The sequence below is a fragment of the Chionomys nivalis genome, chromosome 5 (genome assembly GCF_950005125.1).
Source record: "Chionomys nivalis chromosome 5, mChiNiv1.1, whole genome shotgun sequence".
Classification (NCBI taxonomy): Eukaryota; Metazoa; Chordata; class Mammalia; order Rodentia; family Cricetidae; genus Chionomys; species Chionomys nivalis.
This window is the reverse complement of record NC_080090.1, coordinates 109,469,771-109,486,077: the sequence shown is the minus strand read 5'-3', so window position 1 is coordinate 109,486,077 and position 16,307 is coordinate 109,469,771. Positions and strand designations below refer to the sequence as shown.

The following is a 16,307-nucleotide window of genomic DNA, read 5'->3' as shown; positions in this document are numbered from 1 at the left end:
AGTGGCGGAAGCAGAGAACTGACTCCTCAAGCCGTCCTCTGGCCTCTACATACATGCTTCAGTGCACACATACACACAAGTAAATACACACACACACAGACACACAAAGACAGAATGGGGCTGGAGAGATGGCCCAGTAAGTTGTACAAACACAAGGACCTGAGTTCAGGTCCCCAGCACTGACATTAAAAGACCAGTGTGGTTACACCTGTCTGTAACCCAAATCCTGTGGTGGCAGAGTTTGCAGGCCAGCCAGCCTAGCCGGTTGGTGAGCCTACCCATGGTCATTTAGAGACCCTGAGGTAGACACCCAACATTGACCTCTAGTCCCTACACATAGGCACACATCCCATATACACACAAAGCGGGTAAAATAGTTGCCTTGGTTGCCTTCAGAGGCACAGAGCAGTGGAATAGAAAGCATGACTACGATAAACTAGTTTGCTTTTCTCTCAAGCCAAAACAAATACTCTCAAGGTATTTCCCCCCAAGATTAAAAAAGAAAATGTGTACGAGTGAGTGCCTGCAAGTGGGCATGTGTACTGTGTGTGTACGTGTGAGTGCCTGCAAGTGTGCATGTATACTGTGTGTGTATGTGTGAGTGCCTGCAAGTGTGCGTGTGTACCGTGTGTGTGTGCTGTGCATGCCTGCAAGTGTGCATGTGTATTGTGTGCGTATGTGTGAGTGCCTGCAAGTGTGCATGTGTACTGTGTGTGTGTACGTGTGAGTGCCTGCAAGTGTGCATGTGTACCGTGTGTGTGTACGTGTGAGTGCCTGCAAGTGTGCATGTGTACCCTGTGTGCTGTGCATGCCTGCAAGTGTGCATGTGCACCGTGTGTGTACGTGTGAGTGCCTGCAAGTGTGCATGTGCACCGTGTGCGTACATGTGAGTGCCTGCAAGTGTGCATGTGCACCGTGTGTGTACGTGTGAGTGCCTGCAAGTGTGCATGTGTACCGTGTGTGCTGTGCAGTGCCCAAAACGATGGGAAGAGGGCATTGGTTGCCCTGTAACCAGAGTTACGGGAGCTTGTGTTGCCTCCTGTTGGCGCTGTAAGCTAAAGAATCTTATCCTCTTTAAGAGCAGTAAATGCTACCATTGAGCAAACTTCCTCCCCTGCTCCACCACTTGTGCTTTTAATGACCCCAAATCGTGCTTCCAGTTTTGGCAAGATTCATCTCGTGAGGTAGATTTCAAACTTGTTCTTCTTGACCCCATTATAGTTTATAAATTATTGACACCAAAAAACCCATATGTTTATCTGGGATATATTTGTCTTTTTTGTTTGTTGTTTTGAGATGGGTCTCACTGCATAGCTCTGGCTGTCCTAGAACTCACTATGTGGAACAGGCTGGCCTTGAATTCAGATATGCTTGCCTCTGCCTCCTACGTGCTGGGATTACAAGTGCTGGCATGCACCATCACACCTGACAGGCCTGTGTTTCTCAATATTTGCCATAGTAGATACTGAAAGTGTAGATTTTCAGATATTTAGTTGCAGGGCTGTGAAGAGAAATTCAAGGGTAAGTTCTTGCTTTACATATGCAAAGCCCTGGATTCCATCACCAGTACCACTAGAGGATGATGGGAGAGATTTAGTGATGAGATGAAGTCCTTTAAAATCAAGTAAATGTGAACTGGAGAGTTGGCTCAGTGGTTAAGAGCGCTTGTTCCAGCAAAGGACCTGGGTTGATTCCCTCCACCCACATGGAAGCTCACCACTTCCTAGATCACCAGGCACACATGTGATACACAGACATACACGCAGGCAAAACACACACACCAAATAAGACAGAATGTAAAAGAAAAGAGAAAGAGAATAATAGACTGCAACAGACATTAAATTCATTACGTTTTTAAACAGATTTATTTATGCGCAATGCCTGCCATGGCCAGGAGAGAGCGCCATATCCCCTGGAACTGGAGTTCAGGCAGCTGTGTGCCTCCTTTTCTTTCAGTTTTATTTTGTGTGTGTGTGTGTGTGTGTGTGCATGCACGTGTGTGTGTGCATGTGTGAGTGTACACGTGTGGGTGTGCACGTGTGTGTATGGAGGTCAGAGAACAACTTTGGGGAGTCAGTTCTTTTTTTACAAAGAGTTGTGGGGTGAAGCTTACATCATAAGACTCACGTGCAAGAGCTTTTGTCCACAGAGCTGTCCCTGTTCTTAGTTTCTTAAATACAGAGTTCCCATGGCTCGCTGGCTTCAAACTCAGTCTGCAGCTGAGAATGACCTTGAACTGCTGACCCTTCTCCCATTTCTCAAGTGCTGATGTTACAGGCATGCACTGCCATGCCTGCCTCAAAAATAACTGTTTTGAAACAAAAATTCAGTGCGAAGTGTGGTGTTGTATTCTCATGAGCCTGTACAAGGTCTGCATTAATAAATGCCAGCTGGATTCCAGTGTCTGCTTCTGTGGCCAATCTGTTAAAATACATTCTTTTTGAAACGTTTGAAGAAAACCTGACTTTTTATATTTAACCCCCAACTTGACAAAGAGCAGTTTCTTAAAGGTGGCAGTGTGAAATCAGACGCTGCACCAATGAACTTTTTGTTCTCCTTGACGTTGACATCAGTCTCTAATTTGTGCTTTGAATCTCTTACCCACTCATTAGTCATCTGGAAGATATGAAATCACTAGGTTATCAAAGTCACATTCATTGGAGATCTGGAAATATTAGGAATTCGGCAGTCTCACACTGGTTGGTAAATTTTTCCCAAATTTTAATTTTTCCCTAAAAGCTCAGATTTTATCACCGCCCACATGTGTACCCTATGGTTTTCCTGCAAGCTCCAAATTCACTTTGTTCTCTGCCCCGTTTGTGCCATAAACCTGAGTCCGAATGCAGCCGCTGATCAACCATTGTCAAATAGGAAAGTAGTCTTTGGTCAGGAAGTTCATCTCTGAGCCGGGGCAAGAGGGCTTTTCTTCAAGGTGTCAGCCATCCTTAGTATTTCCAGTTTAAGCCTTTACCACATGCATGTGATAAATGTATTCCTTGTCCTCTAGGGGATGATCCAAGACCAGCCAATGTCAGATGGTACTGATTGCTGTGTCTGCTGTGTGTGTCCCGCGTACACTCCCGTGGAGAAGCTTAGCTGGGGATGTAGCTCAGTTGGCAGAGTGGTAACCTTGCCTGCATGAGGCCTGGCTTCCATCCTGAGTACCACATAACCTGAGGGTGATGATACACATCTACAGTCCCAGTATTTGGGGAGGTAGAGGCATCCTCAGTTACATTGTGAGCTCACAGAGCAGCCTGAGACTTCATGAATTAAGCCCTTGGCTATACCGATGAAAAAGAAGTGACACATATTCCTGGCGGGGCAGAGCCGGACAGCCCAAGGTGCCAGTGTGCCGTGCAGACAGCATGCAGTTTAACACTTAGGAATCTCTTTCTGGGATTTCCACTTGGCTTTTTCAGACCTTGGGTAACTGTCAGTACAGGAAGCTGAGGGCACGGGGGTTGTATGGAAGAGAGATGTCTCCAAAGGTTACTGTTTAATAAAATGCTGAACTTTCTTGTTTTATCAAGTGTTTTTAAGTACGATACCTCTTTCTGGTTCTTAAAGACTTTTTTCTATTGTGTTTTCTTTGTCTGTGTCTTTGTCCCTGTAGTGGAGTGGCAGTGACTGAATTAGGGCCATTAGCCCACACTCACAGAAAACCACTGGTTTGTCCTGTGGCAGATTGCCCTTCAGTACAAACGTCAGTGGTGGTGATCAGCTAAATGTCCAAATACTTTTTTGACAGTTGCATTCTCCCTAGACCCTTTCAGGGTCTGTGGACTTACGTTTTCAGAACTGGACATGCACTAAGTCTGTGTGTTCATTTTTTAGTTCTGGTTTTCTAAGTCACTATCCTACCCCATGTAAGTGAGGGGCAGACTTCATTGCTTCTCCAGCACTGAACTGATTCCTTTAACTTACTCCATACCCCTCATTTTCTCTTGCTTCTTTTTTTAGCAGGGAAATTTTAATAGTTCCATTGGCTCAGATGGGTATATGCTCTCTTCCCTGACCTGTGGAATGGCCCCTGTGACTTCCATCACTGAAGGACTCCAGCAGGTAAGCCCTTCCTTAGCCAGCAACCAGACAGACACACAGCCAGGTAGACTGACAGAACAGATGAACGCACAATACAAGGATTACCTCACCCAGCTTCCGTGAGCAGAGTGCAATGGTTTTAATGCAAAGTTTCGTTTTCTTTCTCTGCCAACTGTAAGTAAACAGGAAGTAGGGTAGGGGTATATATTGGTTAAAGTGAGGTACTGGGCCCCGCAGGTGGCTGAAGGATCGCCCCTGTTGGGTGGTCACCTGTGTTTTCAGTAAAGAGCCCTTGCTCTACTGTGTTTGGAAAGGGGTACTTGGTCTAGGATTGTGTAGGGCAGCACTGTCCACAATGAGATGCTAGCTTAGAATCCCTCTTCAGTGATCTAGCTGCTGGTGGCTGAAGGAGATTCTAGGAGAGCATTAGACACACTTTGCCCTTATAGAATTTATAGTTTCATCCAGGATACATGAGAATTCCAACTCTTAGTATTTAAAATTTAAATGTGCATAAGTGGTTCACTTACTTGTATGTCTGTGCACCACGCGTATGCAGTGCCCATGGAGCTTCCCTGAAACAAGTGGAGTTGTAAGCTGCCATCCAGGTGCTGAGAATCAGGGAGAGCAGCACTGCCGTCTGTCTCTCCAGGGCTGAAAGTTCACTTCTGTTGATAAGGCTCTGTCTTTCCCAGGTGGCAAGGTATAAGAGGGTCATAACCTTTACAGAGTTTGCCATGTTGCGGGTGTGACTTCTGGGTGAGGTAATGGTGACCGCAGACATGTGGTTAGAGCTCTAACTGGAGGGATGTGTGGGGCACAGAACCAAGCATCTTTGTCAACAAAGCATTGGATCTGTAGGCGTTTGTGTAAGGTGCATTCATGTAGCTCCCTAGTTTTCCCTCAGGCATTTCCTTCCCTTCTGTCTGTCACACTCTAAATGGCACCAGCTGTCATAGGATTGCCTGACAGTGAACATTGTTAGGTAGAAGATCTGCAGGGACAGGGCCTATGTCGCTCTTGTTTGTCATTGTATCCCAGCAGCTAGGACTACACAAACAGGGTTCGAGGAGGCCCTGGATGGATGGGAACGCAAAGTCTGCAGTAGTGCATCTGTCTGCAGGTAGTCTAGTCTCATGCTGCAGGTACTGCATCTGTCTGCAGATAGTCTAGTCTCATGATGCACTACTGCACCTGTCTGCAGATAGTCTAGACTCACGCTGCAGATACTGCATCTGTCTGCAGGTAGTCTAGACTCACGCTGCAGATACTGCATCTGTCTGCAGGTAGTCTAGACTCACGCTGCACTACTGCATCTGTCTGCAGGTAATCTAGTCTCACGCTGCAGGTACTGCATCTGTCTGCAGGTAGTCTAGTCTCACGCTGCAGGTACTGCATCTGTCTGCAGGTAGTCTAGTCTCATGCTGCAGGTACTGCATCTGTCTGCAGATAGTCTAGTCTCACACTGCGGGTACTGCACCTGTCTGCAGGTAGTCTAGACTCACGCTGCACTACTGCATCTGTCTGCAGGTAGTCTAGTCTCACGCTGCAGGTACTGCACCTGTCTGCAGGTAGTCTAGACTCACGCTGCAGGTACTGCATCTGTCTGCAGGTAGTCTAGTCTCACACTGCGGGTACTGCATCTGTCTGCAGGTAGTCTAGTCTCATGCTGCGGGTACTGCATCTGTCTGCAGGTAGTCTAGTCTCACGCTGCAGGTACTGCATCTGTCTGCAGGTAGTCTAGTCTCACGCTGCAGGTACTGCATCTGTCTGCAGGTAGTCTAGTCTCACGCTGCAGGTACTGCATCTGTCTGCAGGTAGTCTAGTCTCACCCTGCGGGTACTGCATCTGTCTGCAGGTAGTCTAGTCTCACGCTGCAGGTACTGCATCTGTCTGCAGGTAGTCTAGTCTCACGCTGCGGGTACTGCATCTGTCTGCAGGTAGTCTAGTCTCATGCTGCGGGTACTGCATCTGTCTGCAGGTAGTCTAGTCTCATGCTGCGGGTACTGCATCTGTCTGCAGGTAGTCTAGTCTCACGCTGCAGGTACTGCATCTGTCTGCAGGTAGTCTAGTCTCACGCTGCGGGTACTGCATCTGTCTGCAGGTAGTCTAGTCTCACGCTGCGGGTACTGCATCTGTCTGCAGGTAGTCTAGTCTCACGCTGCGGGTACTGCATCTGTCTGCAGGTAGTCTAGTCTCACGCTGCGGGTACTGCATCTGTCTGCAGGTAGTCTAGTCTCACGCTGCGGGTACTGCATCTGTCTGCAGGTAGTCTAGTCTCACGCTGCGGGTACTGCATCTGTCTGCAGGTAGTCTAGTCTCACGCTGCGGGTACTGCATCTGTCTGCAGGTAGTCTAGTCTCACGCTGCAGGTACTGCATCTGTCTGCAGGTAGTCTAGTCTCACGCTGCGGGTACTGCATCTGTCTGCAGGTAGTCTAGTCTCATGCTGCGGGTACTGCATCTGTCTGCAGGTAGTCTAGTCTCACGCTGCACTACTGCATCTGTCTGCAGGTAGTCTAGTCTCACGCTGCACTACTGCATCTGTCTGCAGATAGTCTAGTCTCACGCTGCGGGTACTGCATCTGTCTGCAGGTAGTCTAGTCTCACGCTGCAGGTACTGCATCTGTCTGCAGGTAGTCTAGACTCATGATTGCCACTTCACACACAGGGTGCCGAGTGTTAAGGTCAGCTCCATAGCTACGTTCACATTCCAACCTTTCGTTCGTTCGTTTGTTTGTTTGTTGAGACTGGCTGTCCTGGCCCTCGCTCTGTAGACCAGGCTGGCCTCGAACTCACAGAGATCCTGAATGCTGGGATTAAAGGCGTGCGCCACCACCACCAGCCCAAGTTTTTTAAAAATCAATTTCTTTTACAAATTCTCCCTGGCAAGTAACTAGACATTTCCAGTTTGACAAGCCCTTCGGATTCCTGCACCACATCTCCGGCCTCAGCTCTCTCCAGTGTGCTCACGCTGATGGCTGCTCATGCCCTCTGATTCTGCCTTTCCCGTCAGGGTCCCTGTCATCACCTCAGCACTGTCCCACTTTCTGCAGCTCTGATGGTCCCAGAGCTGAGACCAAGATCACTGCCTCTGACCTGAGTCAGGTTTGTAGTGAGCTGGAATGTGCACACGGGAGCCTGTGGACGTGGAAAGGGATGCTGTAGTCCATGTGATGAAGTGTGGACTCCCTAGTCCTGGCTAGCCTGGAACTGCTGTGTAGTCTAAGCAGGCATTAGGCTCACACTGCCCCCAGCCCATCTGCCCACCCTCCCAGTACTGGGGGGATTGCTGGTGAAGGCACCACACTCCATGAGTGTATATATTTAAATAAAATTATTTCAGAATCAGATATCGGTCTACAGCAGCAGACTACTTTCCCTGTGGGAAAAGACAGCAGTCACGCCCAGAGCACAGAGCACAGCCCTGCCCCAATCCCTGCCACCTCAGCACCTTGCCCAGGCCACTGGAATACATACCAGTGATGTCACAGTTTCTACGCTGTGCTTGCACAATGCGGCCCTGCTGTTGGGCTGCTCACCTGCGTTCCCGGATGAAGCCTGCCAGCGAGCTGACCGTGTGTCTCCCTTGTCTAAGGCTCTTGTTCTCTCTGTCCGCATCCTCAGGTTTCCGTTGGCTCAGATCTTGAGTTTCCCTTTGACTAGAGAACTAACTGCAGGCCTGTGTTCAGAGCCTGGATCTACTCTTGTTTCAGCCTTATGGGTTGTGTTGTAGATTATTATTATTATTTTTTTTTTGAGGTCTCCTCCTCCCTGGCCTTTAGTTTGGTGTCTTATTTTAAATAACAGACCTTGGTTCCCAGCCACCAGAGCCCGTGTTCCCAGGTCCTCACGTTAGTGGGGCACCCTTGTTTCAGGCTCACAGTTCACACTCTGCTTCTATGAGGCGTGTACCCACCACCCAGGGCCACATGGGATCATTTCACTGTCCTGAAATTCTCCTGAGAGATACCTATTTTATCCCTCCTGAGCCCTGGCTGCTGGTCATAGTTTTACTTGGGTTTCCCTTTACCAGCTTCCTTGGTTTTTCAACAGTCGGCCTTGCCTGCACTCACTCAGAGACTCAGATACCAAGGCTTTGGGAGACAATTGCTCCTTGCAGCCTCTCTTTGTGCCTGGCTCTGAGGCAGTCACTCCTCTCAGCAAAGCCTGCACTGTGTGTCCCGCTGTTTGGTTTGGCTGCTGCTGCTTTTCTTACTTGGTGCATCCTGTTGTTGTGATTAGCATGGAGGAGGCGCTAGTTCTCCCGCATGCTCCCCCCTCCCCACGCTCATTCCATTAGATTAGCTGTGCTCATTATGGTTAGGTTTGTATCTGAGAAAAATTTTTTGTCTTGCTATTTTTTGTCTTTTTCTGTTATTCCCTCCTATACACTAGAATTCTTGAAATGATGACCTGGAGCTTCTGGTCCTCTTGCTGTGATTGCAGGTGGATACCACCAGGCCCATTTTATGTGGCGTGGGGGATGGGAGCCAGAACTTCATACATGCTAGGAACACACTTCACTGGCTGGACCACATCCCCAGTCTGCGGATTCATTGTAAATTCATTACTGGCCTTGCCGGTCTCTCTTGAGATATTTACAAATTCACCAGGTCACATGACACTCCTTACTGTGATGACCCTCACTTTCTGTATCTCATTCTTCTCGGAAATGAACTATAACCTGGGAGACAGTGGTTATAGTCCTTGTGTATCTGAAAATGTGTGTCTTTCTGCAATGCCATTTGGAGTTGTGTTAGTGAGAGGTCATGGATAATTGCAGTCTTGCCTCCGAGACAGTGATTGCTGTCTTACTTGATTGTGTTTCCCTCACAAGCCGGGTGTGTGCCCACCTGTGGTCACAGCAACTTAGAAGGCTGAAGCCAGAGAATCACTGGAGCCAGGAGCTGGGACCAGTCTACCCAACATGGCAAGACTTTGTCTCCAAACGTGCCAGTTCAGAGAGGAGAGGACTCTGTATTTCTCCCACTAGCGTTCTCAGCACCCAGCCAAAGGGCTTAGTACTTACAACCCAAGTCCTGGCCAAAGCAGTTTGATGTAGGGTGTCTGTCTGAAGAGCTGGAGAGCACCATGCCTAGGACTTACAACCCTGTCTTCTAAGAGTACCTGTTTTGTTCTTTTCATGGTTTCAATTTCTTAATTCAGACAAATATTGCTGTTTATCTAGCGGGTTCGATGCCATCTGGTACACAAAGTATTCTGTTCTTGAAAATCACTGGCATTTACAAAGTTTTCATTATACTTGTTCTTGGAGCAGATTGAATGTGTCCTAGAAACTGTTTGGTAGAGACATAACTACTTTAAAGTGGGCTATTGTGCTGTCCTGTTGGGTGAGCTGAAAGGTCTCCTTTATCTTGCAGGTGGTCACCATGGGCCTTTTCCGAACCATTGCTTTATTTTACCTTGGAAGTTTTGATAACATAGTTCGCCGCTGCATGGTGCAGAAGGCAGAATCCGAAACTGTAGACAAAACTGCCTAATTCTTGCCCCTCGGACAAGAGACTGTATCCAGTGATTTGACAGCTTGCTGCTAATGGAACTCGATCTTTGGCCTCCGGACTCTTGTGTCTTGTTTTTGAATGTGTGAGACTAGACCCAGTGCTCTTCAGACATCTGACTGCAGGCAAAGGGACAGAGGTCGTCTCTACAATATTACTGCTAACACTATGCAAATATGGACCAGGGCACCACTTGGTTTCTGGGCTTTGAGGCGAAGTGGTGGTCGCGTGGGCAGTAGTGTCAGGAGAACAGGGTAAAGGACAGAACCCCAGAACGGGAAATCCGGTTTTTCATTGATCCTCCCCTCCTGCCCATAGAGATTAAGAAATGTACTTGGTGGCACACAAGAACTTTTGAGGGTTTCTTTTGATTTTTGGTTTTATTTTTTCATGAAAAATGGTGTCTGGGTTTTTATTGTTTTTTTTTTTGGTTGGTTTTTGATTTTTAATTTTTTCAGTGTATGTTATTCAAGGTGTGTCTTCCTCAAAGCAGTGAGCCTGACTGTCAGCTCCTCTGTGCCTGTTGGGAACTCCTGCTCGTGAAGCTGGCTTCTCTCTCTCTTTGATCCCTATGATACGGGGGATGAGAGAGCGGTGAGAGGAAGACAAGAGGCTGAGCCCTTCGCATAGGCAGACGGGGCTTTCTTGTCTTCTTAAGACTAATACGTAGAACGTTTTACTTTTTATTCGTGGGGAAACACAGCCTTCTTACATGTTTTCTGAATAGAAATAAAATCTCCTAGAAGCTTGAAAGTTTACAGTTTCTTCAATAGCCGTTGATGACATGCAGTTCACAGTTCCATCCAGCGAGTCTCTGTGTTCTTCCTATCTCTTTCTAATTGCTTATTCTTCTGTAGTATTTTTATAAAAAAGGGGAGGGGAACGATGGAAACCAATGCATATTTTTTTTTACTTTTTAAATTAATTTATGAATTCATTTAAAAAATTAAAAGCATGACATTCTTATATTTCTGGTTGTGAGCCTAACCTTTAATGGCTGAGCCATCTCTCCAAAGCATGATGTTCTTACCCTGTCAGCAGACATGTAGCTTTTAGGGAAGGCAGTTGGTTGCATATTTTCAGTCAAGCTTCTCGTAAAAGCTGGCTGATTTTGAAGACCCTCTTAAAAGTAAGATGTGCAGCTGCTCTGTCTTGCACTGACTCGACAGTATCCCCAGTGTGTAAGGAGACCTTTGCTCCTCTAAGTGCAGCCTGTGCGCACGCGTGTGCTGTGGGCTGCAGGGCCGCCGCGCTGGTGAGTCCAGCCTGTGTCCCTGCTCACTCTGGTCACTGCGTAGCTCCAGGACTGTTGTCTTTGCCTTCATGTCTTGTCCCGTTCTCCTGTGTATAAAGTTGTGCATTCCAGTTCATTCCACTGGGAAAATACCTCTACTTTCAAAGAAAAAAAGAACTTTTTAAGTGTTAAAAAATGAGACAAACAACAACAAAAATCTATTGAAAACCTAGAAATTATTGCCATGGCAAACATTTGGTTTTTGCTTTTCTCTTTTTTCCTTCTCTCTCTCTTTTCTTAAACTGGCTTTTGTTTTTGGCCTGGTCTCCTGCCGCAGCCTCCGAGTGCCGGCAGTACAGCCCTGCACCACTATAGCCAATAGGCCGCACATTTTATTTTCTCTTTGAATTTTTCAAGCTCTTTACTTTATGGTGGCTTATTTTTTAAATGTCATTACAGAGGTGGCTTTGTTATGTGCGTTGCTTACCGTGACTTTGTTCTGTGTGTAGCAGTAGGTGGACCTTGTCAGAATGGTTCCAAGGCTCCTCCAAGTCTGATCTAGCCAAAGTTTGCGACTTATGTCCCGTTGGACAGCTGCTGGAGTGGACAGTGGCAACAGGTTCCTCATTCACAGGAACTGCGTGCCTGTCTGCACAGCTTCCAATTTTATTTTCTTATATATGTTCCCAGACGGTTGGCACTTCCTACTAGTATCTGTTAAAATGTAGTCCAAGGTGGAGTCTGAGAAAGGACAATTAACTTTATCATTATACCATTTCCAGACAGTCTTCGGGTAGAGGCTGGCTCTGTGGATAATGCCTGAAATACAGGGAAGAGCCTTGTTTCATGGGAGGAGATGCCCCTATCCTCGCTTAAACTCAGATCTGCAGCCCATGACTCCACGGCATGAGCCTTAGTGTCCACTGTTAGAGGCCCCAACACCCTCACTCAGAAAGCCTCAGAAAAATCTTCTAAAGTTGATACCGTAATTCATTTGTCATCAAGACTTGAACTTGTTTTGAGAATATTGTAGTTGTTAACTTGACCAGACTCCACGCAGATATCCTGTGCATCAGTATGTGTCCCTGGTACCTTTGAGAAGTCTGGCCGAGCATGAACTTTGACACACAGGCGTCCCACAAGACTGTGATTTTATCCCAGGCGTGGAAACACTAATGGCTTGGTGGGGGACAGCTCGGTTGTTAGGGAGATTATCAACTTTCTCTTCTTCCTGACAGTTGACCGCAGGGCATTCTTTACCAGCGTTAAGGCGGAGTCCCACCACTGAGTTCCTAAGCCCAGCTCTAGGCTTACAGTTCTGCTGTAGTGTTTCCTCTGAGTGACCGGGAGCTTGTGGACTTTCAGTTCTGAATGCCTGCTCTGCTAGCTTGGGTTGTATTATTTTGTTAGAATATATCCTATCTTTATTTGAAAATTAACATCACTCTCCTATGAAAACTCCAACATAAATTTAGGGACCATTTATAATTGAGAATGAATAGGAAATATTCTTCATTTACTTGTTTTTTAAAAAGAGTCCCAGACTAGGAAGTGACTCAGTGGGAGAACCCTTGCCTGGCCCGTGTGAAGGCCTGGGACTCACTCCTCAGGTCACTCCAAAAACATCTTTTTCTTAAGGTTATTCTCTCCTATGGCTTTACAATTTAACAATTTACACAGTTGATTATTTAGAATGTTGCGGTCTCATTTAATTAATACTTATATATAATTTAGTGGTATATATTTATCTGGACCTGTTAAATCATATATTGATTCCTGAAAGCAGGATTTGTAGTTGACTTTCTGACAGCAGGTGAGAACATTTCAGTCACAGCTGCTTTAATGCAGACAGCTATACGCATTTGTCTCAGTGAATTACATCACCATATTTAAGTTTATTATATTGTGTTCTGATTGAAACATGTCTCACTGCAGGCCAGAGTTAATATTCACTCTTTTTGCTTGAGGATGCATTGTGTCTTTCTCATTTTCCTTAGTCCTTGGGACCCCAGCTTTCAAAGCCCCGCTGACCACCACCCTCAGGTTCTGGACTGGGCCTCGCTGCTCTGACCGTGGTCATTATATTTTATACTTGTTTGTGGTGAGAACTCGACATTTTTACATCGACAAAGAACACATGGCTATTTTGATATTTAGAAAGGGCTGAATTTAGGAGCTTTTGTGGCATTACTGTAACAGTTTTTATACTTTGTATTTCTGAACTACACACACAAAATAAATGGGAACAAGCTTTACTGCTCTGAGAATTTTTTTTTCTAGAAATTTTTCTAGAAATTGTTCAAGATACTACTACTCAAAATATAAGTCTTTTATAGTGATATTTTTCCTGGACTTCCTAAGCTTTTCATAAGGCCTGATTTTTACTACTTTTAGGAAATACTGTAACAATATACACTTTGTAGTCCGGACATTTGTTTCAATTATGCTCAGTCTATGGGAGTAGAATCTTAAGAAACAAAGAAAACTTTTTGAGCAGTTACATTTCATATGCAAATAGAGTTCCTGGCCTTTGTGCCTGCATATTCTGTGACCTGTCTGGGCTTGGCAGTTAGCAAGCTGTGAGTAACTCACAGATGTAGGTAGAAACATTTACCCACACTGAGTGGAATCTTTGGACACCTTTAGATTTGTAGGTTACCCTTTGCTTCTTTTTCTCACTCTTGGAGGGAAAAAGTGCAACAGTCGCGCACACACACACACACACACACACACACACATAATGTTTCTTGTAAGACTATCATAGATAACATTTCTTAATGTTGACAATATCTCATTTCCTGCTTGCTGAGAGTTCTTTTATTTTATTAATAGTTCTCTGTTATATTTTATTATATACATTTTCTGCATCTATATGTTGACTATATGATTTTCTTGTTTATACTTTTACTTTTATTTGCTGTACACAATGATGGGTTTTATTTTATTTTTTGAACTTATACAGTGTATTTACATTTATTTATCTACATTTAATACTTACTTACATATTTATGTTTTTTTCATGTGTCCTGGTATTTTCTTCTTTTTATTTCTTTTTTAAAAATTGTTTTTATTGAGCTATATATTTTTCTCTGCTCCCCACTTCCTCTCCCCTTCCCTTCTACCCTCTCCCATGGTCCCCAGGCTTCCAATTTACTCAGGAAATCTTGTCTTTCTCTACTTCCCATGTACATTAGATCCATGTATGTTTCTCTTAGGGTCCTCATTGTTGTCTAGGTTTTCTGGGATTGTGAATTGTAGGCTGGTTTTTGTTTGCTTTATGTCTAAAAGCCACTTATGAGTGAGTATATATGATATTTGTCTTTCTGGGTCTGGGTTACCTCACTCAGTATGATGTTTTCTAGATCCATCCATTTGCCTGCAAATTTCAAGATGTCATTTTTTTCTGCTGTGTAGTACTACATTGTTTAAATGTACCACATTTTCCTAATCCATTCTTTGGTTCAGGGGCATTTAGGTTGTTTTCAGGCTCTGACTATGACAAACAATGCTGCTATGAACATAGTTGAGCACATGTCCTTATGGCATAATTGAGCATTCTTTGGATATATACCCAAAAGTGGTATTGCTGGGTCTTGAGGTAGGTTGTTTCTTAATTTTCTGAGAAATTGCCAAACTGATATTCAAAGTGACTATACCAACTTGCAATCCCACCAGCAGTGCAGGAGTGTTCCCTTTACCCCACAACCTCTCCAGCATAAGTTATCATCGGTGTTTCTGATCTTGGCCATTCTTACAGGTGTAAGATGCAATCTCAGAGTTGTTTTGATTTGCATTTCTTTGATGGCTAGGGATGTTGAGCATTTCCTTAAGTGTCTTTCAGCCCTGTTTCCTCTGTTTAGGTCTGTACCCCACTTTTTTTTATTGGGTTATTTGTTCTTTTGGTGACCAGTTTCTTGAGTTCTTTGTATATTTTGGAGATCAGACCTCTTTCTGATGTAGGGTTAGTGAAGATCTTTTCCCATTCCGTAGGCTGTCGTTTCATCTTGTTGACCTTGTCCTCTGCTGGGGCTGTATTTAGGAAATGGTCTCCTGTGCCAGTACGTTCAAGTGTACTTCCCACTTTCTCTTCTGTGAGGTTCAGTGTGGCTGGCTTTATGTTTGATCCATTTGGACTTGAGTTTTGTGCATGTGGATTGATATGGATCTATTTTCATTCTTCTACATGTTGATATCTATAAACAAACTGAAAAATAAAAACTACATGGTCATCTCATTAGATGCTGAAAAAGCCTTCAACAAAATACAACATCCCTTCATGATAATGATGGGTTTTATAAATACATTTCACTAAGTATAATATTTTGGGGACATATTGAATTGCAAGCTGAACTTTTCTTTATATTTGAAAAATTCATATTCAAATAGCATATATTACTTCTATAATTTGTATTTTGGATGTTTAAAAGAAAGGTGTTACTTGATTTCTATTTTACTAATGATTTTATGTAAACCCCCATTTTTTCCCTCTTTTTTCATATAACGGTTGACTCGCAATGATGAGTCTGCTATCTCCAGAGATAAAGACTTGTGTATGTGTCCTCTCCCTCCTGGTGACTTCAGCCCTGTCTTCTTCCTTCCCAGCCCTCACCCCTCCGCCCTTCTGCTATCTTTGCTATACACCCTATACATCTTCCTGGAGAAAGAGAAGTCGCCACCACTTCTATCCCCCTGCATCCACTCACTTCTCTGACACAAAGATCTGAATGCCAAGTGCCTTTGTAGGCAAGGACCCAAGACAAATGCAGTCTCGCTCCTCACATGGTTTTCAATCTGGTGGGAAATAGCCAGAACGTGTAAGTGCACTGGGGTCGACAAGAGGTGTGAATGAGCCATGTTGACGAATACAGGGCTGATAGGTTCAGGCACCGCTGGGCATTTCACATGTTTTAACTCAATGAAACCAAACATGCATGCTGTGAACATCAGTCTTTATACCTGACGGATAAGGGAATAGGCACAGAGAGGTTATTAACCAGCTCAAGGTCACAAGCTGTCAAATTAATGGAGTCAGGATTCTACTCAGGCTTCCGGGTTTTCATCTCTTAGCCTTCAAAACAAGCCACGTCTAAGGAGTACAATGGAATCTGAAGGCTTCCTAGAGAAGTAGGGGCAGGTCTCACAGAAGGAACGACTAGGAATTGCCTGGATGGAAAGGTGGTTATGTTTTAGAGAAAGGAACAGAATGTGAGGGCAAAATATGTTAAGAAACCCCGTTCAGACAGCGCAGTGGGAGAGCTCTTGCTGGCGTATGAGAGGAGCAACGAGGCCAAGGGAGGCATCAGAAATTAGTGCGGCTGTGATAGGAGCAAGTGGAAGGGCCGGGCAGGGCTTGGCCAGATTGTGTCAGGAATGAGTGTCTGGCCTTTGGATTCCCATGAAATAGTAAGATTTAAGTTTCAGAAAGGTGTGGTATCTCTTGGAATTCAGTTTTAATGTTGCCCCAGACCTTGGAGATTGCAGCAAATAATCTCCCCAAATTGGCAAATC

The 16,307-nt window shown here is 45.0% G+C and overlaps 1 protein-coding gene across 3 annotated transcripts in view; it reads left to right on the top strand.

The window, feature by feature from the left end:
- The window catches only part of Kdsr (3-ketodihydrosphingosine reductase), a 62,977-nt gene that overhangs the window by 35,523 nt on the left and 11,147 nt on the right, over window positions 1-16,307 (top strand). For 2 of the 3 annotated variants that reach the window (XM_057769506.1, XM_057769505.1), the window contains exon 9: window positions 3,964-4,065. In XM_057769506.1, coding sequence (XP_057625489.1) covers window positions 3,964-4,065 — 102 coding nt within the window. Of the gene's footprint in view, window positions 1-3,963; window positions 4,066-9,427; window positions 13,055-16,307 lie in introns of those variants that run through there. The other variant, XM_057769504.1, reaches the window with a different exon arrangement.